The sequence below is a fragment of the Gadus macrocephalus genome, chromosome 1 (assembly GCF_031168955.1).
Source record: "Gadus macrocephalus chromosome 1, ASM3116895v1".
NCBI classification, from domain to species: Eukaryota; Metazoa; Chordata; class Actinopteri; order Gadiformes; family Gadidae; genus Gadus; species Gadus macrocephalus.
Window position 1 is genome coordinate 13,896,654 of NC_082382.1, and position 22,366 is coordinate 13,919,019.

At 40.4% G+C, this 22,366-nt stretch overlaps 2 protein-coding genes across 20 annotated transcripts in view; both read right to left on the reverse strand.

Annotated features, from left to right (window-relative positions):
• Nucleotides 1–612: 612 nt before the first annotated feature.
• znf217 (zinc finger protein 217) lies at nucleotides 613–7,147 on the reverse strand. Of its 2 annotated transcripts, none has more exons than XM_060047258.1 (5): nucleotides 6,908–7,147; nucleotides 3,744–5,112; nucleotides 3,509–3,616; nucleotides 1,997–3,367; nucleotides 613–1,879 (listed from the first exon to the last, which is right to left on the reverse strand). In XM_060047258.1, exons 2-5 carry the CDS (start codon nucleotides 5,059–5,061, stop codon nucleotides 1,770–1,772), a joined length of 2,907 nt encoding a protein of 968 aa, XP_059903241.1. In that variant the 5' UTR covers nucleotides 5,062–5,112; nucleotides 6,908–7,147; the 3' UTR covers nucleotides 613–1,769. The 2 variants fall into 2 exon arrangements, with proteins under 2 accessions (XP_059903241.1, XP_059903250.1); XM_060047267.1 differs by having other exon boundaries at nucleotides 6,982–7,145.
• Nucleotides 7,148–12,098: 4,951 nt separating this feature from the next.
• Nucleotides 12,099–22,366, reverse strand: part of bcas1 (brain enriched myelin associated protein 1) — a 13,041-nt gene continuing 2,773 nt past the window's right edge. For 2 of the 18 annotated variants that reach the window (XM_060047277.1, XM_060047285.1), the window contains exons 5-17: nucleotides 18,845–19,018; nucleotides 17,750–17,809; nucleotides 17,376–17,414; nucleotides 16,915–17,130; nucleotides 16,716–16,778; nucleotides 16,325–16,363; nucleotides 15,998–16,039; nucleotides 15,761–15,802; nucleotides 15,355–15,399; nucleotides 14,941–15,063; nucleotides 14,749–14,829; nucleotides 14,167–14,385; nucleotides 12,099–13,105 (exon numbers count right to left, since the gene is read on the reverse strand). In XM_060047277.1, coding sequence (XP_059903260.1) covers nucleotides 13,025–13,105; nucleotides 14,167–14,385; nucleotides 14,749–14,829; nucleotides 14,941–15,063; nucleotides 15,355–15,399; nucleotides 15,761–15,802; nucleotides 15,998–16,039; nucleotides 16,325–16,363; nucleotides 16,716–16,778; nucleotides 16,915–17,130; nucleotides 17,376–17,414; nucleotides 17,750–17,809; nucleotides 18,845–19,018 — 1,224 coding nt within the window. In that variant the 3' untranslated portion in view covers nucleotides 12,099–13,024. The remainder of the gene's footprint in view (nucleotides 13,106–14,166; nucleotides 14,386–14,748; nucleotides 14,830–14,940; nucleotides 15,064–15,354; nucleotides 15,400–15,760; nucleotides 15,803–15,997; nucleotides 16,040–16,324; nucleotides 16,364–16,715; nucleotides 16,779–16,914; nucleotides 17,131–17,375; nucleotides 17,415–17,749; nucleotides 17,810–18,844; nucleotides 19,019–22,366) is intronic. The other 16 variants (XM_060047291.1, XM_060047326.1, XM_060047300.1 and 13 more) reach the window with 16 other exon arrangements.

Consider the following 22,366-nt stretch of genomic DNA (forward strand, 5'->3'; position numbering starts at 1 on the left):
AATATCCACTAATGTGAGCTAATGCAAAAAATTACACAGTGCTGGCTCAGGGGAACAGGCAGCAAACAGATGTGGTTTAGTCTGAAAGGGAGGGGTTTAAAAGCTGATGCATTACTATTCAACATTGTTAAGAATAGCTATTGTGAAAGATATAATTGATGGAAGTGTTGTCAATAGTCTTGGTTTGAATATGTCAACATCAAAAACTTATTTAAGAATTGTGTCTTTGCATCTAGGGCGTTTTTTAACTTTGACCATGGTGTTGGAATATATAGGCCTAATTGAACCAAACTGTTGCAGAAATCTTTTGACTTGATTGAAAGGCATTATATTTGATCGTGACTGTAGCCTTTGAAAGTACTGCCCTCTAGTGTTCAGAATATGCATGCAACCACACATCAAACGACGAAAACTTGATTCTTAACCTACCACAACGGTAACGAGCTATAATTTCCACTACATTTTGATATATATATTTATTTTTTAAATGATAGCCTTTAATTATGAAGTGTTAGCAATGTTTGCCTGAGCAACAAAGCTGGTGGATTGTGTCACTAGTTTGGGTAAACATTAGGGTACATATATATGTGAAAGGCAAATCAAAGAGGCAAATAACTTAACACAAGGCTTTATTTGTTGGAAAACTGGAAAAACACAAAAGATGCATCCAATTTGTTAGTACGTTTTGCTGAACCTGAGACTTTTCTCTTTCACAGTGTACAATGTTTTGAGTCATTAATTCCATGAGTACATATTGACAGCCCATTAGTCTTTCCAAAATAAATCATTAGGGACCAATCAGGAAAACAAAATTGTTGAACACATGACGGTAATACTTTCAAGACGTTGCAAAATATTGGCGAGTACTTAAAAGCACTGTACATCGGTCCAAAAACATCAATCCCTCTGATAGTTGGTACAGAATTCACAGCTGAAGAGGCACAACAGTGTATCGTTTTTTCCAGGGGAAGATACACATCAGCCCATCAAATGACAACACATAAACATCTGGCACTTACCCAGATAAAGAACGTCTGGGTAAGTGACGACTGAACAGTCGACATGAAAGCACGAACAGCTTTACAAAATAACAGTGTCAAGTCTCTGAACTGAGGTAGACCACATAAACTAACATTTTAACAGTTTGCTGTAGCCTGTTGGTAACCCACTGGAACCAAAATAATAATAAACCCCAACCATTCAGTGCTTTGGGGAAGAACAGTGCTGGAGTGCTGCACAATGATCTGACATACAGCATAAATAAAAATACCCAACTATTGCAAATACTAATACAAGCTTTAAACAAAATTCTCTCCCACATTAAAAAAAAGGTAATGATGGAAATGGAGTTTCACAGTTGTTGTAGAGTTCTAGTGGCAATAGGCATAGGGAACCTTGTATTCAAACAAGTAATGCATGTCTTAACATTCAGAGGAAAAAATGATCTACTTTAAACATTGCCTGAGTTCTAGATAGCTTGTGAAAAACGATCTTTCTTATACACAAAATAGAATTAAGTAATAATAAGTGAAGGTAAGAAATAAAGATAAGACCATCCTTCCGCCTCGAATCCTAGAATACAAACCCTCCTAAGTTTCTCAATGCTTTATTTGCACATTTAAAAACATGGAAGAAAATAAATGGATTTGACTTTGTTAAATTACTAAAGTTGTGTACTGTAGCGAGGCAGCTTGGAAACAAGAAAGATTCCAGATAGGATTTAGTCTAGTTCAGCAGTTTCCTTAATAGTTTACCTTGGTGATATATTACTAACTCTTGTCCGCATTGCCATAACGTTCCCCAGTGAATTTGGCAGGATGCTCGAGCCTCTGAAGATGGGGCAGACTCGGTAGATGTTGGTAGTGAGTAGTTCTGCTTCCTGATTAAAAGAAAGAAAGCAGAAGAAAAACATTGTTAAAATGACAATCAAATTGTGAACGTTATGATGCCTTAGAAATCATTTTATTCAATATATTTAGTTTAAGTCCTTGCATACCAGCTCTGGGATGGGCCTGCCCTCCATGGCTTGGGAATGCCGGGTTACCATGGTAGAGTGTGGCTAAATCAGCCGGGGAACAGGATCGCAGGATGTTCATTATATTCCAGTCGGTATCCATGCTGCCTCCACCCACCGGTAGAGACTTTGATTGACCCGTGACCTCAGAGACAGTGGCGGCAGAAGAACTTTGGGATGACGTCATGGTTCTCCTCAAGCCAAGCAGTTGGTTGGCTCCATCAACGTTTGGCACCCTAAAGTCATGCTTCTCAACGGGGTCAGTCTCCCTGCCCGGCGGGAGGCAATACTTGAGTCTCTTGTTCGAGGGTTGACCCAAGTCCATCTGGGGGAGGCTCCCAAAGCGGCTTGAGAGACAGAGCCTGGCCGCATTAGAGTGCCACATGACCCCAGGTCTCACCGGATAACTTCTCTCGCCAATCCCTACTCTGTCCGATGGATGGTATGGGTCCATTGCATGTTTATTGTTACTGGACTTCTTCTCCACTTCTGTAAACCGAGAAGATTCCTGATTGAGTTGTTGTTGTTCCATCTTTGCCCCATATCTCTGCATCTCTGGGTCCACCTTCTGTGTGGGTACATGCATAGGGGAGCATTTGGGAGCAACGACTGGGGGCGCTGAGGGCGTCTTGTCATCCGCTTTGCCAGCCTGGGGTGTTGGGGACCTGGTTCGACGGGGGTGTCTCCTGTCCATCATACAGAGTGGAGTGACATCATTTCCTTCGAGGGCAGGGGGACAGCCTGTAAAGCGCTTGAGTTTCAGACTGGATCTGCTCTTTTTAGTCATGTCTGACCGATCTTTATGAATAAGGTTTTGATGCATCACCAAAACTTCGGGGTACAGTGTTTTGAATGTGCAGGATGTACAGAAATTTGGAATCAATGCGTTCTGGTGTTGAGAACTTGTCGGCATGTTGATGGTGACCTTTAAAGAAAGGTTCAATGGAGCATCAGAACTTTCGTCTTCCGTCTCCGGCTTCTTCATCAAGTTAATGGGTACTGGGCAAGTGATTGATGCGTCAGCAGTTTTGGAATCAGGCCCATTAGTTACCTTCTCTACTGGTATTTTAACTTGACCCATCAGTTTGTGAACCTTGTCTACATCACCATCCAGTATGTTTTCTGGTTTGCTATTGGAGTATGGTTTAGGCACAGGCACCCACAGTTTGGCTCTAACTGGGGCCCTTCCATTCTCTCTAAACTCTTTATCGGTTGGCGACGGCGCAGGAGACACAGGTCTGCTTGGGAATTCCCTTAATATTTGTTCTTTATGGCGTCGATCAAGGTGATACTTCAGTGACGTTTTCTGTGCTGCTGCATAGTCACAGTACCTGCATTTAAATGGCTTTTCGCCTGCAAAATAAGTATATGTATTAGTTTAAGACAAATTTCACGACCCGAGCCGGTCAAGACACAAAGAGCACTTCAAATATAAAACAGGAATGGGTTGAAATCATTAGCCATCATTTCATTGCCTCCCTTTTCTTAACATACCTGTGTGGGTCCTGAGGTGAATAGTGAGGTAATAGCTTGACCGGAACGTTTTGGAGCAGTAACTACATTGCCTTGATCTGACTTTTGATCTGTCAAATCCGAACTCCCCTATGAAAAGAAAAGAGCATTTCAAGTTTACTTTGTATGCAGTGAGGGTCGTTTTGTTCATTGTTTTTAAAATGTAAACCAAATAAATACATGTAAAAGGGATTTTCAACACCGGCCCCCATTTTACCTGGCCCCACGGCTTCTGAAACGGCTGCCTCCTCAGAACCATCCTCCAAGCCCTCCTCTGTGTGGTCCAGTGTACCTGCTTTGGATAACTTCCCATCAGCACTGGGGCTCCCCCCTTCCCTTTCCCTTTTGTGGACCCTCGAGTGCAGGACCAGTTGGTGATAGGTCCTGAAATGTCGTCCGCATTCCTCACATGTGGTTGGCCTTGATTTGTCTCCTTGGATGAGAGACCTGTGGTCTGGTTCAGGAGATGGCGTCCCAACCGTATTCTGCCTTTGGGGCTGCAGCTCTTTGGCCAGGCCCTCTTTTATGGACTTGTCTGCTTGACTCTCAGTCCATATATTACCCAACTCCTCTTTATCGGAGTTGCCGTCTTCATTGTCCGTGCTGACATCCAACCCCAAATCTTTTGTATTATTTGGACCAACTGCTATCTTCCCCTTAGTAGCTAGTTGCCAAGCTTGATATGTATTAAATGGGTCTAGCTGGGGAATCCATTTGGATGACCTTTCTGGTTGTACGTTCTGTACTACAGTGCGTGGCCTTAGCGTGAGACTCTCAAGAAAAGTTTCTTGTTCATTCTGGGACTTGGGGCCATCACCCTGGAATGCCACCATGTTATCTCTACCAGGCTCCCCGTCTCGATTGTGTACTTTACTATGCTCAGCCAAACTTTTGTGATCAGGGAAGAAAAATCCACAAACCATGCACATTTTATAAAGGGTGACTACTGGCTGAGTGTTCAGACCCTGAGTAGCACCATTGATTGTGCTAGGGGTCTCCAGGTCGTGTTGGGCCTTTTTAGCTCCAGACTTGCTTCCATGCATCTTCATGTGGTTCTTCAGGAACCAGGGCTCTCTGAAACGCCGTCCACATACAGTGCAGCAGTAGGTAAAGTAGTCCTTGTGCTTCCGCAGGTGGTTCTCCAGCTCACTAGCATCCCGGGACACCTGACCACACAAAATGCAGCTGAGCGCTTCATCCTTATCCCTAGGTGGGGTAAACAGCACGGGTCGTTCTTTGTCCTCCGTGATGCGGAACTTGGCCCCTACGCATAGAACAGATGGTTCAAAAAGTGTGGTGGGGTGTTGGCTTAGGACATGGGGGCCGAGATCTGCCTGCTGATGAAAACTCTCATCACAGAACATGCAGGAGACTGGCAAACATTGTTTGGTTTGCATCACAGCTTTTTCTAATGTTGGGCTGTGAGGCGTCATGCTAGAACCAGGGGGCCCTGGCATGTTGGCATGACTGCTGATATCATCTTGGCTGAGTCCATCTGGGCTCTCCGCAAACGCTGGTAAGGGGTGAGTGGGCATTTTCTTCTATTGATGGTGCAATCGTGCTTGTGGCTATCCTGAACTGGAAACCTGCAGGAAGGAAAAAGGCTTCCTTTAAAATATGCAGCGTAAAATAATGACTTGGTGGAACCAAATATTAATGTGATAATTGAGAAGAAAGACATGTGTGTATAGATAAATGTTAGACACATGCTAAGTGTTTTTCCATTGAAACAGGAAATATGCTCCTTTAGCAATCGACTTGTATACTCATTTCCTCTCTGCGTTAACCACTGAAAAGCTGATAGAACCAGATAAAGCAAAAGCAATGTTTCAGCTTGATTAATCTTTTTTTGTACATAGTAGATGGTTGCCAATATATAATATACTTTTAAAAGTATACAATGCAAACTTAACGGTGTCAGTGTTTACTCTCAGTATTTAAAGATTACATCCAACTTTACACTCATTAGGCCTGCATGAAAACGGTCATAAGGAAGGTAAACCTACAGTTAGGAATGACATAAGTTTTGTTATTGTTGAGAAAAAATTTTACGGTGATGGTATACGACCTATTATGTTTCAATATAGTATACGTTTCTATACTGAACGGCTTGAACATTTTAGAAGAAGAAGAACCAAGAAGAACTTCAATAGGATTATCAATGCTCAATGCTTGTCAAGAGCGGAGTAACTTGATCAACAGTTAAATGGCTTAAGGCATATGCCTTGTCACAAACTCCAATAAATCAACAAGAGCCAAAACTAATATATATATATATATATATATATATATATATATATATATATATATATATATATATATATATATATATATATATATATATTAAAAACCCAATTATTTCCTTCTTTGAAATGTGGTGAATGTACAATTAGCTAATTGAGTCAGGGGTTGGATACAAAAGTGTTTTGCAAAATCTGAATAAATATACATAGAGACGACCATTGAAATAGTCGATATCATGTAATTCCACTAAACTGAATATGCTCATGGCTCATTTAGCATATTCGTGTAAAGTTACTTTATCGTGGTGTAACGTTATGCCACTAAAGTGAACACAGGCAGCTGTTGATAATGTTAATGAGCCACAGTTCAAGGTTTCTCATGCACCCTTTCTGTAACGGATTAACAACTTAAACTTTAACAACTCGTTATTCAGGGAGAAGTTCATCGTTTACTCGTTATTCAGAAGAAGTTCAGCCATAACAAATGTTACTCTTAAAGAATCCACCCCTGACAACTCGTTATTCAGATAGATTAGAGGTGACGTTCGTCGTAAAAACCAGTTGGGCCACTACTTGATGAACAGCTACTGATGTGCTTTTCTAACCATTATTATACCATTATTCGGTTGTATCTCAATCAAATTTAAATGTATAGATCATATGTATTAGACATAATAAGCACAGCTAGTCAATTTGAACAAAAAGGAAAGTTTAAAAAAATATCAAAATCGATAGCAGATCACGAGGGTGATAACAAAAGAAAAGGATGGCAAAAGTTAAAGTTACCTATTGGCGATCAAGACTACTGATTAAAGCCGAGTGCACTTTAAAATAGGAAGTAACCTGCTAGGAAAAAAACACTAGTAAGTTATCCAACCTTACTGCTTAAAACCTACTCTACTTATTAGAGCGCACCTACAAAAGATAAAGACTACAATCAACTGCTTAAAGCCGTATGCACTCAATAAAGTGCAGCATAATGAATAGGTCGCCAATTCGTGTTTCCATTGTAAGAAGGGTTGTGTAAGGTTTTCCATGCATTATGACTTAAGGTTTTCCATACATTAAGACGAATGGTAAGCTAGCCATAACCATGTCGCTAGCCACGGTTGTCTCAACTCAAAGTGTTGAAACTCACCAACAACACCTTCCAGCTCTGAATGTCCGGGATACACTTAGACTTAGACTGAAAAACCAGGGACTAACGCTCACCAGCTCGCCATCTACGTGAGTTGCTTCCTCCTCGGGCGACGCTGGACGGACAGTGGTCATCAATATCGTTAAATCGTCTCGGTTCTTAGATCAATCCTCTCAGTTCTTAAGTCGTGCAGCTGTTGCGTTTTGGTGCGCGCACTCGGCGAGTCTCGGGGAAGATGAAGCGCGTGCACCAAAGCAAACTTTCCTTAAACTGGGTCACGTGGGCACGAAAGAAAATATGATCAGTTTAGCACACGTGTGACTGTGAAAGCGTACGTTGATAGTACAAACGTTCATCTTTTCTTTCCACTCAATCGTATAAACTTTATACGATTGAATCGTATATACTTTATACAATTGAGTGGTGGGATAATGGCGTTGTTTGTGCATGTCCATGTGCATGACTTTTATGTGACTCGCGTGGTTTTGGTCAATAATTGGTCGTCGGTAAGAATTGAAGTTCCCATAAATATAATGCCTGTAATCATCTATGAGGGCTCCTTTGCGATGAAAATGTAGTATAAAACGGCGGACAATAAGACATCTGCCACATATCTAACATTTTGGTATATTATATTTTATATATGCCATTATACGGAAAATGGGATTTCTTCAAATCCCGTGTTCGGGCTCAACCATTTGCAGCCAGCGGGTGAGGGGGGTTGGGGATTGTCTAGCACTTCACACGGCGATGGAAGCAAGGAGGGGTGTTGCAAAGAGAAACCCTAACATTCTGTTGAAGTATGTATAACGTTCTCGTATCAGCACCTTTTGGTTCAACCCTAGCCAAAAAAAATAGTTATGACCTTAAAGTCAGAATTCTGAGATTAAAGGCACCCAGTGCAACTTTCGAGGCTTAAAAATAAACATTAAATTTCTAGTCTTTTTTACACGTAGTAAGTTTCAATAACTCCATACCATTACATACCGACATTTAAGCAGCAAAGATGAGACGTCGTTGTGTGGTGAGAACTGATACAAAATCGATAACAACAACAATGCCGCCATTTTCTTTATTTTTTGTAACCTACAATAAATAAAGCAGGCTTCCAGTCAATGGAAAAATGGCTTCTCCCCACCGGCGATTGTTGTTGTTTTCGATTTTCTATCAGTTCTCACCACACAACGACGTCTCATCTTTGCTCCTTGATTGTCGATATGTAATGGTATGGAGTTATTGAAACTTACTACGTGTAAAAAAGACTAGAAATTGAATGTTTATTTTTCATTGAATGTTTACATAAAGTTGCACTGGGTGCCTTTAAAGTCAAAATTCTGACGTTTTTTCTCCGAATTCTGATTTTAAAGTCAGAACTACGGGTACCTGTATGGACCAACCTCTCTCGGAGAGACGCTTTGCTTTATGCAGTAGGAGGAAGAAGAAGAACCCATTTCGTTAATGGAAGACCAAAAGGTGAGTGAAACTGGAACATGTGTTGTTTTGGTGCAAGTTTCACTCACCTTTAGGTCTTCCATTAACGAAATGGCATCTTCTTCTTCCTCCTACTGCATAAAGCAAAGCGTCTCTCCCAGGTACCCGACCCGTAGTTCTGACTTTAAAATCAGAATTCTGACTTTTTTCTCAGAATTCTGAGATTAATGTCAAAATTCTGAGTTTAAAGTCAGAATTCTGAGATTAAAGTCAGAATTCTGACATTAATCTCAGAATTCTGAGAATAAAGTCAGAATTGTGTGGCCCTTATCCTCTTCCGTAGATATCCCCATGTAATCGTCCATGTTATAGACACTAGATTTGATCAGAACTAAAAGTATGCCACCATCGTTAAAGCAGATATTTCGGATTAACCGATTCTGATTAACAGACAGATAAACCGGTCAAATATTTAAGCATATTGAAAATTGCCAAGTTAAGATATGATTGGGCATTTGTACCTATTCAAGATTTGTTTCAATCAACTCAGTAAATAAATGCACACAAGCACATGCATGGGCACGCACGCGCGTCGCACGCACACATGCGAACACAGTCACACACACACACACCACACACACGCACGCACGCACACACACACACACACACACACACACACGTACAAAGTTTAGTATTGTCACAATTCTATTCTGATATGATTTCAGAACAACTTCCCTTTTTCATGAGCAGAATAGACTCATATCACACTGAATGCTAAAAGTATTTTTATCGTCATCCATAAGGTCTGACAATTAAAAAGGAAAAAATACCCGCTAATGCAATTATGAAATGCCACAAGGTAATAAGTCGAACAAACACACACACTCAAAAAAATTAATATTTACGCACACATATATATATATATACAACTCAAATTATTTGCATAAATATGCAGATTTACATTATGTTATAGGTTTCAGTCTACTTTAATTATACGCTTCATCAATTAGAATTTTAACTCTTAGTAAAGCTATGTGTAAGTGACTACAATAGTATCTGCATATTTAAATTAGCCTTGATTACATTAGCCTAAAATTAATTTTATTGTGTAACGCTTCACAAATAATGCATCAATAAAGCATTGATGCACCGTTATTTAATTCAGATTGGTCTCACCTCACCCTCAGATCTTGCTATAATTACCAAAAAAGTTTAGAATTGTATTCAAAAGCACCACATGTGACACAAAGAATTCCCGCTCTTCCAGGCTGCCCTATTGTTCCCAGTCTGATGAAGCCTGAGGACCTCTCAGGAGAATTATGTGACTGCCCCCAGATTAAGCATTTGTTCAAGCTCACCTATATGCTTTGTATGTGCACTTAAGAAAAAGTTGTATGTCGATAGGTATATCAATGTCAAAACCCACCAGGAGATACATACTTCTACAACCTTTCATTGGTTCCTTAATGGTCTCCTTCTTCGATAACTTAATGGTATGTGCAACCAATAAGCTAAACCTGTTTTTCCACAAAGACTAACCGTCAAGGTTTGCATGGGCTTTCTGCTGCCAAAAAATACAGTATCATCCTTATAATACATTAATAAAAAACATGTGTACTGTGAAGTTTTTAGCCTGTATCCAAATGTCCTAATGAATAATCTTGTACTAGGCTAGTCAGATACTCTTGATGGTTTTGGAGCAACATATGGGCGAGGGGCCTCTTGTGTTTTGACTTGTTTTTGTCTTGATGTGTCAGAAGCAGTTGACTGCATTGTTCCGCACCAGACTCACAGACTGCTTGCCTTTATAAACCCTCCTATGACTCCTGAAAGCCACTGATTGTTTTTAGTGTCCTTTTCCCACCCACTCCCCGTCATTCTTATCACACCCTATTATTAATGTTCTGAGCTTGAATAGGATTTGATCAGATTACCTCATTTATAAGGTCCTGTTCACATTTCTAAAGTATCTTAACCTGTTTTTAAATATATATATAAAAACAAATAAGAACACATCTCTAGATATGTTTATGCGTTTTATGCACTTTACTTTGAAATCAGGGTACTGTTTCGATGGTTTACTTATTCCAATGTTTTGGTTATTTAAGGAGAAGTTTAATAAACCAGACAGGAGAGATTATTGGAATTCCCCACACCTCTCAAGATTCTCCCTTATTTGAATGTGTTTGTATCACAGTGTCTGTAATGCACTTACTCACACACACACACACACACACACACACACACACACACACACACACACACACAACTTGAAAGTAGCCCATCCCCCCTAGCGGCTGATTCACCAACAAAGCAACAGTCCCTGTGGCCTCGTCACCATCTTGATTGAACCGTAAACATGCCAAGAGCCGGATTGCATAGGGTCCATATCTCAGAGTGTTATCTAGTACTACATGATACCTCGCAGCAGTGATACACATTATTGCTGACAACAGGGATCCCTCACTCCATCGCCCCTCATGAGTGGGTCGCAACATAACACAGTCACATTCCTTACTCTGGGATGAACTGCACCAACAGCCATTGAGGAAACCCCCATGGACCTTTTTTAAACTGCACTATTTATCGATGGCAACCTTAAAGAGGCTGCTTGTCTGTTTATTGTTTTACGTGTGTATTCTTATTATCATATTTTCCTTTCACATACGCAGTTATTGTATTTTGTATGTCCTGGCACTAGGACATACAAAATACAGAAAAAAAAAAGGCTGCTGCATGTTCTTGGGTAAATACAACATGAACACAAAGAAATAGAATACTAAAGCCCATCACATTCGCCATAACTATTATAATCTATATACTGGGCAATAAACATGATGTCTTCCTACAAAACTAAAGCTCTCTAAATGTTAAAAAAGCGACTGTGACCTCGGATCCTTTTATAATTTAACTTTTAGTCATGAGCATTCATTCATATGTATAAAATATACTATACATTGTTGTATATATCATTTCAATTTGAGCTTAATGTATAAGAATGGTTCAGATTGATAACAATGCAGGTACATCAGTTATGACTTTGGTTCGATGGCTCACCAGTGCCACTAGAAGAAAATAAACCACCGCATCAACACATTCTATTTTTCAAGCAAACATGTTACCCATCACATAAATAGCATACAACATTGAACTATTGAAGTCCCACAGAAGTATGACATTTCTGTTGTTCTGTGCAGTGGCACTCGACAGTACTTCCACGTTCCACACAGAACCACCTGCTATCTTTTTTGGTTCCTATAATTAACAACTCTGTCCTCCTACAAATCTAAGGATTGTATGACAACGTGGGTTCTGCATTTCTTTGAAATGGTGTGACCCGTGACTCATTATGACCAACTGAACAGGAAATAGGAGAGGTTTTTTTATGAGATATTTATGGTCATCATATTGCTTTGGCACAGTTGTAATTCACTGGGTTTTTCCTTATTCAAAAATATGTTCACAGAACTATTTTAATACATTACATTTGGCGGGCGGTTTTTCCCAGGCATTTCAAAATAGTATGAGAGCATTCTCTGCATGGGTGGGGCCCAGACGGAGGCTTTATCCAGGGCCTCCTGACGCTCTCAAGATGTAAACATCTGAATGCTGTATTGTTTGTATGTGTGTGTGGGATATGTTATGAATGTTTGAATAATTCAAATGTTGTTCTGTACTGTCAGTGGTTTAGGTTGCAACAATTGAAATTCCCATCATCTTCATTGCAGTCTTGAATACTTTAAAAACTTGACAGGGCACATCATATAAACATATTTATTACCTTGAAGATATAGTGCAAGTTAAGGAAATAAGCCTCTCATAAAGACAGATTTCATGTTATTATCACACGTGTTCGCAGACCCTGATAACTTTTAAGTTATATGAATAAAAGAGGTGCAATCAAATCAAGCTGCAGCAATGCAAAATGTACCTGTTTTTTGTCTTATAAACTTTTAAAAACCGATCTACCTTCCATCGATTCCAAAAAGAACAGTAAAGATTGTAATGTCGTGCCATTAGGGAACTGCATTGCTGTTAACATACAAACACTTATATAAACAAGTATTACCTAATATCGAAGTGCTCTGTAACATCAGAGTGCGGACCTGACAGCTGTCATTCGGCTTATCTTAAGTCATTTTAGCAGGATATATCTGCAGTAAGGACATTCACCTCGAAAGCAAGAAAATATACAAAGAAAAAATATATAAAGGGTTTAAAAATGCTTATTGATGCAAAGGAATAACTGAATAGCGGAAAGTTAATTGTTGTATACGATTAAGATCATTCGATTTGTTAAATGGTTAAGCTACCACAATCAATTCAGATAAGTCGCATTTTACAGCAGCCAGGTGAGAAATTCCGATACTCATACTTCAGTCGTATACACTGATTTAACAAAGAATACAGATTTCAATAGACTCAGTTCTGTGAGTGTGTCCTTAATGAACACGTGATCCTTCAACAACATCAAATCTCCAGACAGTCAACAATCTGCACTCTGCTTTTACTTTTACTATTTCATACAACAAATTCACTTGCTTGTATTCTTTCAATCACTTTCGTTTCCATAGTGTATTTGTGAGACACAGAATAATTGCTGTTAACGGATTCGGTTTTCAAATGGTTTCAGAAGAGTGAAAACACAGAGCCCAATCAGTGATGTCATCAGTGTCGTCTCTCATTTCATTTGGTCTTCTCTGAGGCAGGAGCGGCAGCCGCTGACTCTGTCTGGACCCCAGCATCTAAAGAGTTGCGTTTCTGGCTCTGCAAATACATATGTACAGTATTCAATATCTGCAGTATCTTCATGGGTCACTAGATAGATCTACTTTTCAACAGTTCTACAGCATTTAGGTATTTTGTTGACTTCGCAATTTTTTTTCACATTCACACACTGTCTACGTGTGTGTGTGTGTGTGTGTGTGTGTGTGTGTGTGTGTGTGTGTGTGTGTGTGTGTGTGTGTGTGTGTGTGTGTGTGTGTGTGTGTGTGTGTGTGTGTGTGTGTGTGTGTGTGTGTGTGTGTGTGTGCTCTTGAATTAGAGCCAAATGTGAAACTGTCATTTCCTCATACCAGTGGTGGTTTTATGTGTTATGATACAAGCGACTGAGCTCACCATCTAGTGGAAAGAAAAATATCTGCAGGAAATAATCTGCCATTGCTAACAAAAGTATTGAATCAAACAGAATCATAATATCTTCCCCTACATAGGAAAATTAAATTCAATCAATGCATATCTAACCATGCATGTTCATACAAATACACAAACAAACAATTCAATACTCACAATAATAGATAAATGCAGGTGTCACATGATTTCCATGAGCTGATAACAATCTAGTCAAAGCACACTACTCTGAACCATTTGCATTATAATGGTGGCTTGACTTGAAGATTATCTATATGGATGACACAACATGGTGCCGGAAGCTGCCAGACCTCCCAGTGGGGGAGCCTGTCGCACTCCTTGTTGGTCAATGAAACCCCCTTCCCCTACCAATGATTAGTCCTATCTTAGCCTTTTTGGGATAGGCTGTGATGATGTGAACTTACAAGATCAGGATGGTTCCATGATGATAATTGAAATGCTTTTTCAGTCGCCGCGTGTATAAGTGTAACCCATTTGTGGCAATATGTATAAACTTAATAAAATAATAGTTAGTTAATAGACATAATAGACATTTTTATTATTTACTGATAAATCAGTATCAGTAAACAATTACATTTTTCCATTTTTCTATTACATATTATTTTCTTAAGTTTATTCCTAGTTCCGTCTTGTGTTCCTGATCATAGGAGCTGAAAGACAAAAGCAAAGTTCCCTACCAGGGTCTTGAAGAACAAGTTAATGGAGTTCCTCTTCTCTAACTTTTTGGGGGCTTTGGCGGATTCGTCTCCACCCTGAGCAGCTTCTGAGGGGGCCTTGTTTTCTACAGAGGCCTCTGCCGTTTTGGTGGCAGCTTTAGGCTCCTCCTTGGCCTTGGTATTTTGGGCTGCCTCCATGGCTGCAGGGGGTGCAGCAGTCTCCTTCTTGGGCTCTGCAGCCTGAATGTGTCGTCAAACCAATTAAGAATCGCACCTACAGAGCGGTACAGCTATCGGAGCAACGTACAGGGTGACAAACTTTGGGACACAAACATCTGGGACGTCTGGTTAGGACACCGACAGCACAGGGGGGGGGGGGGGGGGGGACCTCGAAAGCCACGCAGATGAGATTATATCACTCTTAAAGCGTATAGTGACAACGTTTGTTTAGACACAACAGCTAGGTTTTAGACAGCATGCGTTTGCATTTCCCCGTCACATGGAAAACAGAACGAAACACGACGTCTGAGCGTACGTCTGATTAAATCACTGGTTAAACAAACAGTAGCCCCAGGCTCCCAGCCATCATCTCACTATATTTACCCCTCCGGCAGTTCTCCTGAGGAGCCGAACTCCGCTCGTGGAGGCGGATTGGACTTTAGCTGCCATTTGGTTTACCAGTACCTCCAATCACCACAATGCTCATGTTATTCTGCATCTCATAACGTCAACACCTGCATTTTCAATGCTCACTGCATCATTGATTTAACATTGATTCATTTGAATCATTAGTACCTTGGGCTTGAAGAAGGAAAAGAAGGGGGACTTTGCTGCAGGTTTCTTGTCGTCCGGCAGGGGGGCTGCCGCCTGTGGCTTCACATCCGCCTCCAGCGTGGTGGTCTTGGAGGCGTCAGCCTTCTTCAATGAGTTGAAAGAGAAGACGATATTGAGTAAAAAGCTAAAACTTGAGTTATAGCTACAGTTTATGCCTGCCGAATCAGCCAGTAGTTTGCCCAGCCGCCACCTGCCAGAACGATTGGAAGGATGAAGGAAGGCCAAATGAACCAAAACACCACAGAAGAAAAAATGAGAAGAGGATGGATGAATCCCGGTATGAAGTAGGAACGACCCTTGCGTCATGCAGAGCAGCAAAATAATCAATACAGGGGTTTATCGAAGAAGTCGGGACAGATGCTCCCAAAGGTTTACCTCTACTTCTACAACAACAGGCTCTGGGACCACCTCCTCTACTGTCTGCAGAGAAGTAAACGATTTGCAGACATATAGATGTGGGCAACAAACAAACAACAACATAGCTTTCTGATGCTTATTAATATTACAAGAAGTAGCTTATGTGATATTAATTAAGGCAAGAAGGGGAAAGAAGTGAACACGCTGAGCTGTTCTGGACATGACATCGCTTGGGATTCACATTTGCTCCAGTTGGCAATCCATTGAAATAGCCACACCTTTCTGTCAATACAAAACTACTGGAGCAAAATGGATTCCTTCAAGTGTAACAGCTCTGCCTCTAGTCAACACAATCTAAGTAGGATGAATATTATTGGAGAAAAGCCTCACAGGGCCTAAATGATATTATTCTCGTGTGATTTACCTGCACCTCAACAACTGGTTGTGGCAAGCACTCCACTGTTTCCTGGCAAGACATTTTTTAAGGGGTTTATTGCTTAGGATGTCAAAATTAGTGTAGTATAGTTAATGATAGACTACAGGAGTCACAGAGACTTTAAACTGATCTATATTATTGACCATTTAAAAAAGGGTATATCACAGGGCCAAGGATATCTTCTAAGAAGGATCATTCATCCCCTGATTGTGCTACGCTGGTTACCTTGACTTCTAAAACAGGTTCAGGCTCGTCCGGCACAGTGTCCTGGAGAACAAAACTGATTTTATATTAAGGTAAATGTAGAATGCTAAATAGTTTTCTGTATTTCTAGATATGTGCCATATTTTATTCCATTAGATGGCTTTTATGCTTAGTTACGTTTACCATGCTACACATTCGGAAATAAATCAAATTAAAATTTGGTTGTTGTGCAAATGCACTATGCAAGAAGATATTATTATTAAATATTTTCAGCGATGTCTATTTACCTTCAAGTTAAAAGAAAAGTTTTCCTTAGAAAGAAATACTGTATGTTATTCTCCTCTTTACCTGCACTTGATCAACTTGTTGCAACACTTCCTGGATTTCCTGCCAGAAAGTGATTTAATGCCATTTAGAATGTTAGAATGTCACATTTTGTCTAGTTTAAGAGATTGTGATCGATGCCGATTGTCCTCACTGGACCTCAGAGGGAATCGAGGAATGGATGTATTTCCATATCCTTACCCGGCCATTCATAAAGATTGTTAAAGTCAATGTAATTGCATTTGATGACACTGACAGATGGCTACCCATGTAATTCTTATTTGAAAACAGTCATTTGTGCAGTTCTTGCCTCTTCCGGGTGAGAGCAATGTGAGTTTAATGTTGTTAGATGCAGTGTCTGAGGGGAAGCTAGCAGTCAGTGGGATATTAGGAGACTAATGAGAATCAACTGTACCACTGCATCTGTCTTGGCTGGGGCATTGGCTCCACTTGACGGGGCACTCTTGGGTTTAGATGCCTCAAATTTTTACATACATTACATAAATATGTTATCATGGAACACACATAGGGACACAATTCTCTTTAGAAATTATTATAGTTATCGATCCAAACTAATAATGGTATATGTGTCTATATCTCGCTCCCATCTTTACCTTTGAACGGAAAAAGCTGCTCAGTGTCTCCTTAGCCGATTTGCCCTTTGCGGCATCTGGCTGCTTTGCAGAGGCCTTCGCCCCTTCCTTTGGTGTGGGTTTCTGTTGCTGGGCGGCTAGCCCCCCTTTAATTTCCATTTTAGGCGGTTCTGGAGGAGGGGGAGGTGGGATAGACATTCCTTTGGCTGCAGCCGGAGGCTCAGGTACTTGTGCGACCTACAGCATTGGAGGGAGGAATCATATCTTTATTTTATTGTTGCTCACAGGGGGATGCTTTTCCAAAAAATACTTTCCCCCAGCACTGGGGGAAATTGAAAATATAGCAAATAAAGGAATGTGTTTATTATGTGGCAAGATATAAGTGAGTTGATCCAAGTGGCAGAAGCATCTTCATGTTAATTCATAATGAAAGGCTGTACAACCTAATGCAACATAATCAATGTAATACACTGAGTGCTCACAGTTGTAGAGGCTACTGTTGGCGGAGTCTCCTTCGGGGGCTGTTCCACATCAAAAAAAAATAAGCGGTTAGTGGGACAAATTAATGAATACAAAATTAGAAAGAAACATCATTGGTTGGAGGGTGCGCCATAACTCAATGTGGTAGGAAAAAGCAAGCATCGGTCATTTACTGAACTATTTTAAAACATAGGAATGTAGAGGGAAATGTCCTCTGTGTGCTGGAAGTCGGTTTGGAAGTCGGTTTGGTGCTGGAAGTCAATTTCATTTTCCATGTTATTTTTATTTTATATTTTCCCAAAATGTGTGGCCAAAGGCATAGTGATGACTTTACGTGTGGGGCTATTTATGTTTTATCTGGGTGTATTGTGATCACCTGATCTTTTGTAACATCAGGGGTAGCTGTTTCCTTTTTTTGCGATTTAGTAGGAGTCACCTGTATTACAAGAAAAAATATATCTTCACTCATGTTAATTGACATCATACGCACACACATACAAACACAAAGGCAAAGAAGCAAACATAGCAGAAAAGTAAATGTCATGACCTTCTGATAAAATATCAAGGCATCCTTTCATATTTCTAAGAAAAAATGAAATAAATTAGGTACATTGTAATATTAAATGTTTAACATGAATGTCTATGGGTTGGAATTATTACATGATTACTTGGACAAAACAGAAGCCTTTTCAGATAGGCAGACATAGGCCGCTATGATAGCCCCACACTGAGCCACACAGAGGCCCAGGGACAGAGCACATACAGTACATACACTGTCACTGGGACAGCCATTGTCTGGTGGAGATGGCGTAGGCCTGCCCTCGCTCTATCTTCACACATCTCAACTTCCAGAAGCACAGGCCTTCGTTGTGAGCTCACACTATGGCCGGAACAATGGCCGCCACAGTGCCGCATGTTGGGAGACTTGATTAGAAGGGGGCTGGGGGCAATCCTAACTCTTTAAACAGGCACTGTTCCAAGTAGAGGCACGATAAAGACGAGGAAGACACAATGGCTTCCCGTTGTACTGCTTTCATCGCGCGCCGTCAACATGACAGATACATTTCTAAACAAAACGATTATTACTTTATTTTATATGGAATGGGGCCTATACCCAACAATTTACCCTGGGAAAGAATACACGAAGCCACTGCACTCATGGAGAAGAAGAAAATTGCAGTACACATTTAATTAATTTCTAAAATGCAATGCATAGTTTGAATAGTATACATTTTCCCTAATTACGTTATTTAGGAGCTTTATAAAGTTGCCTTCAAAAATCACTTCTTCCACCTCCACCTCCACCTCTACTTATTTTACTTCTTCCATTCCTTATATATAGAATTTAAGGCAATTACTTCAATATTGTAGGATGGATTAGAAGCATATTTTGAGGAAAACAAAATCAAATGCAGGTTCTGACTATATAACCTTTACACCCATGATTATTTATTTGATATGTTGCACTTACTAGTGTTTTGAAGAAGTTCATAACTGGATTCTGGTCGCTCTCCTCTTTTTTCTCCTCTGGTTGACTCTTTTGATCGTCGTTATCAGTTTGTCCTGCTGCTAGTTTAAGATCTAAAGGCACACTCTTTGGCTCCTCAAGCGTCTCTGAGTCTTGATTCTTCGCTGTGTCGGCTTGCTCCTATATGCCACAAAGAATTTGCCTTTGAGAAGTAGAAGTAGAAGTGAAGCTGATATGCAAGCAGTGAGTGTGTTTAATCGCAGCATTGAGATGGGAGCACAATTCCAACCATGCCTCTGCCTACTCAGGCCCATGGCAACAATCACCCTTTTATTAATGCCCGTGCCCCCCCTCCACGCACACACACTCATTGATATTCAACAATGCCTAGGCGATATGCTCTGAGAAATGTCAGAAATATTTGGTCCCTTCCTGTGTTGTAATTGCAAGACTCTTTACATATTGTAAGTTTTCCCCAATGAGTGAATGTTACTACATTAACGTTGTTGATGTTAACTATTCAGACTTTAATAGCACACGTTTATGTATTGCACAGTTGTCACAATTTTAAATAATGTGAAATGTTAAAATAATAGTAACAACAAAAAGTAGCCATCTCACCGACAGTTCTTAGATTTTTATTGAAAATTGCTACATTGCCTGACACTACATTATAATCGAGAGCTATCTGCCCTTTCTAATGTAAACAGAAATCATTGTTTAAAAATGCAAATCAGACATTCTACAATGTAAACGTCATAACTGACATAAAACAGGAGCAAATGAATAGCTTGATTATATTATAAAGTATTTGCTATTTCTCATCTTCATTTAGCTTCACATTCATCATAACAGGACAAGGAATGAAGATGTTTCAACACTTTCAAGATTTGATGCTGACTCTTCCACAGTTGATGTTGTCAACATGACTGCATCCCCTTCAATAAAACAGACACGTTTTGTTCACTGTCATCCAAAGTGTTGACTGTGTATGTATTGTTTGGTTCTTCACATTCTAGCGGTAATGCCCTATGTTCCATTGTCACTTCAATGCGTTCATATTCTTTAGTACTATCTATTTCATTGAGTTCAATTGCCCGGTGTTCCCCCTCTAGTGGCTCCATCTCCATTACTGGATCACCCAAAGGAACAAAAGTGTTTTTGGTTTCAGCAGCATCCGTGGAAATGTTTATTTCTTCAATGTCATTCACAGCATGCGCTGTAATCCACTTGGGAATTTGTGATTCTTCTCCAACAAGGTTTGCACTCGGTTCTAACGTTTTCTCATCAGTGGGAGACATTAAATCAGCAGTACTTCTTTTAATTTTTTAGAATCCTCATCAACGTCTCTTGGGTTACATTCTCTTGATATCCGTTAATCATGACCTGTAGCTATTCATCAACGAAGATATTAACAGTGTCTTGCGAACATTGTTTCGGTATTTCAGGGAACTGGTCGGCTGCCTCAGTCATTTTTGTGTCTTTAAGATTCAACCTTTGTTCAATGCAATCCATTAACAAATCCTCAGGGCTGGTATCCTCCAGTTGTACCTTTTCAAGATCTTGAAGGCTGGACTCCATGAGTCCTTCGAATAGTACATTGGGGGGTTCATTTCTGCTGGATTATTCATCAGAACTTTCGGCGACAATGATGAGTTCATTAGACATGGCATCAATTGCTGCTTCTAAAACCTTTTCGGCAACAGACTCTTCTTTGGGCGAGATGACATTGTCAAGTAGAGGGTCACCATTAAAGATGGCACTATGCTCATAGTCCCCAAAAAGAGGCATCACATGTGTAGCACTAAGTGTCTTTTCCACAACTTGAAGACAACATACGTTGGCTTCAACAGAAGGTTCAGCAGGGACAATACCTTCAAAATAATTAATGAGAGAATGGATGGCAGACTCCGGTACCACTTCAGCAATCAGGTGTTGATTATTAGTGTTGAAAGCATAGATAACAGGATTGTATTCTTGTTGTTCTGTCATTGGAAAAGACTTATCAGGTATGGCAATCTCTTCTTCCTCTGTAGTAACGTTTTCAGTCAAAGGTTCTTTGAGGAAGGATTCCGGGTGAGTTTGGAATTCTTTGTCATCTGGAACGAAAGGCTCCCATATTTGTGATGGCACATCCATGTCCGCCACACTCATCTTTTCAGCTGAAGTCTCTTCTTCTTCAAGGTTATTTCCCTTTGAGGGATTAAGCCAATCCACTAGTCTTTCTGTGTCAACATTCTCATGGATAACTTCTTCAAGAGGAGTACTGTCCTTGATTGGCGTTTCCTGCTGACACTCAGGAACCTGAATTTCTCCGGCAGGAACTCGAGTCACTGTAGGTTCTGGAATTGCAGATAAAATATCAGAATTGTTTTCCATCATTTGAATAACTGGCAGATTTCCCGGGGAGTCATCGCTGTCCGTCACAACCGGAAGAGTAGAATGGACAACTTCGGTTTTGAGAGTGGAACCATCTCTAGCTTCTTCTGTGGAAAACTCAGTTGCACATGCAGGGCCTGATCCTTTCTGCTCTGTTTCAGATTCTTGAATATGAACAGTTTCAGTTTCTTCAGTTTTGCACTCAATTAGAACTCTATGAGCTATGGCTTGTGCTGACATTTTGACTGGCATGTCATCAGTGGACGCTAAATCAGCCTCATATACAGCCAGAGTACAATCAGTATTTTCTGGAAGCTTTCTGGGCGCTACTTCTGCTGAGGCATGTTTGGAAAGGGAATCTCCTTCTTGATAGAAGGTTTCCGGTTCTTCTAGAATGGATTCTTTTGTGGCATTTCCTTGCACAGGTTCAGTATTTTTCATCTCAAGGACATTGGTTACCTGATCAACAACCATGTTCGTTTTGATAACTCTGACTTCATGCTCCACTGAGACGTCCATGCTCTCCACTCCGTGCACCTCCTTCTCCTGCAGCCCATTGCTCTCCACGATGACCACTTCACTGAATACAATCTGGTTTGTCTTGGAATCCATCCTCTTCTCATCTTTAATCTCTTCTTCCTCTGTAGTAACGTTTTCAGTCCAAGGTTCTTTGAGGAAGGATTCCGGGCGAGTTTGGAATTCTAGGTCTTTGTCATCTGGAACGAAAGGCTCCCATATTTCTGACGGCACATCCATGTCCGCCACACTCATCTTTTCAGCTAAAGTCTCTTCTTCTTCAAGGTTATTTCCCTTTGAGGGATTAAGCCAATCCACTAGTCTTTCTGTGTCAACATTCTCATGGATAACTTCTTCAAGAGGAGTACTGTCCTTGATTGGCGTTTCCTGCTGACACTCAGGAACCTGAATTTCTCCTGCAGGAACTCGAGTCACTGTAGGTTCTGGAATTGCAGGTAAAATATCAGAATTGTTTTCCATAATTTGAATAACTGGCAGATTTCCCGGGGAGTCATTGCTGTCCGTCACAACCGGAAGAGTAGAATGGACAACTTCGGTTTTGAGAGTGGAACCATCTCTAGCTTCTTCTGTGGAAAACTCAGTTGCACATGCAGGGCCCGATCCTTTCAG

Excerpts from the sequence above, each read along its gene's own strand:
- znf217 (XM_060047258.1), bottom strand. The coding sequence starts at position 5,061 with ATGCCCACTCACCCCTTACCAGCGTTTGCGGAGAGCCCAGATGGACTC. Across the intron at positions 3,617-3,743 it reads TTCAGAAGCCGTGGGGCCAG|GGGAGTTCGGATTTGACAGA; the intron begins GTAAAATGGGGG and ends TTCTTTTCATAG. Across the intron at positions 1,880-1,996 it reads GCAGGCCCATCCCAGAGCTG|GAAGCAGAACTACTCACTAC; the intron begins GTATGCAAGGAC and ends TCTTTTAATCAG.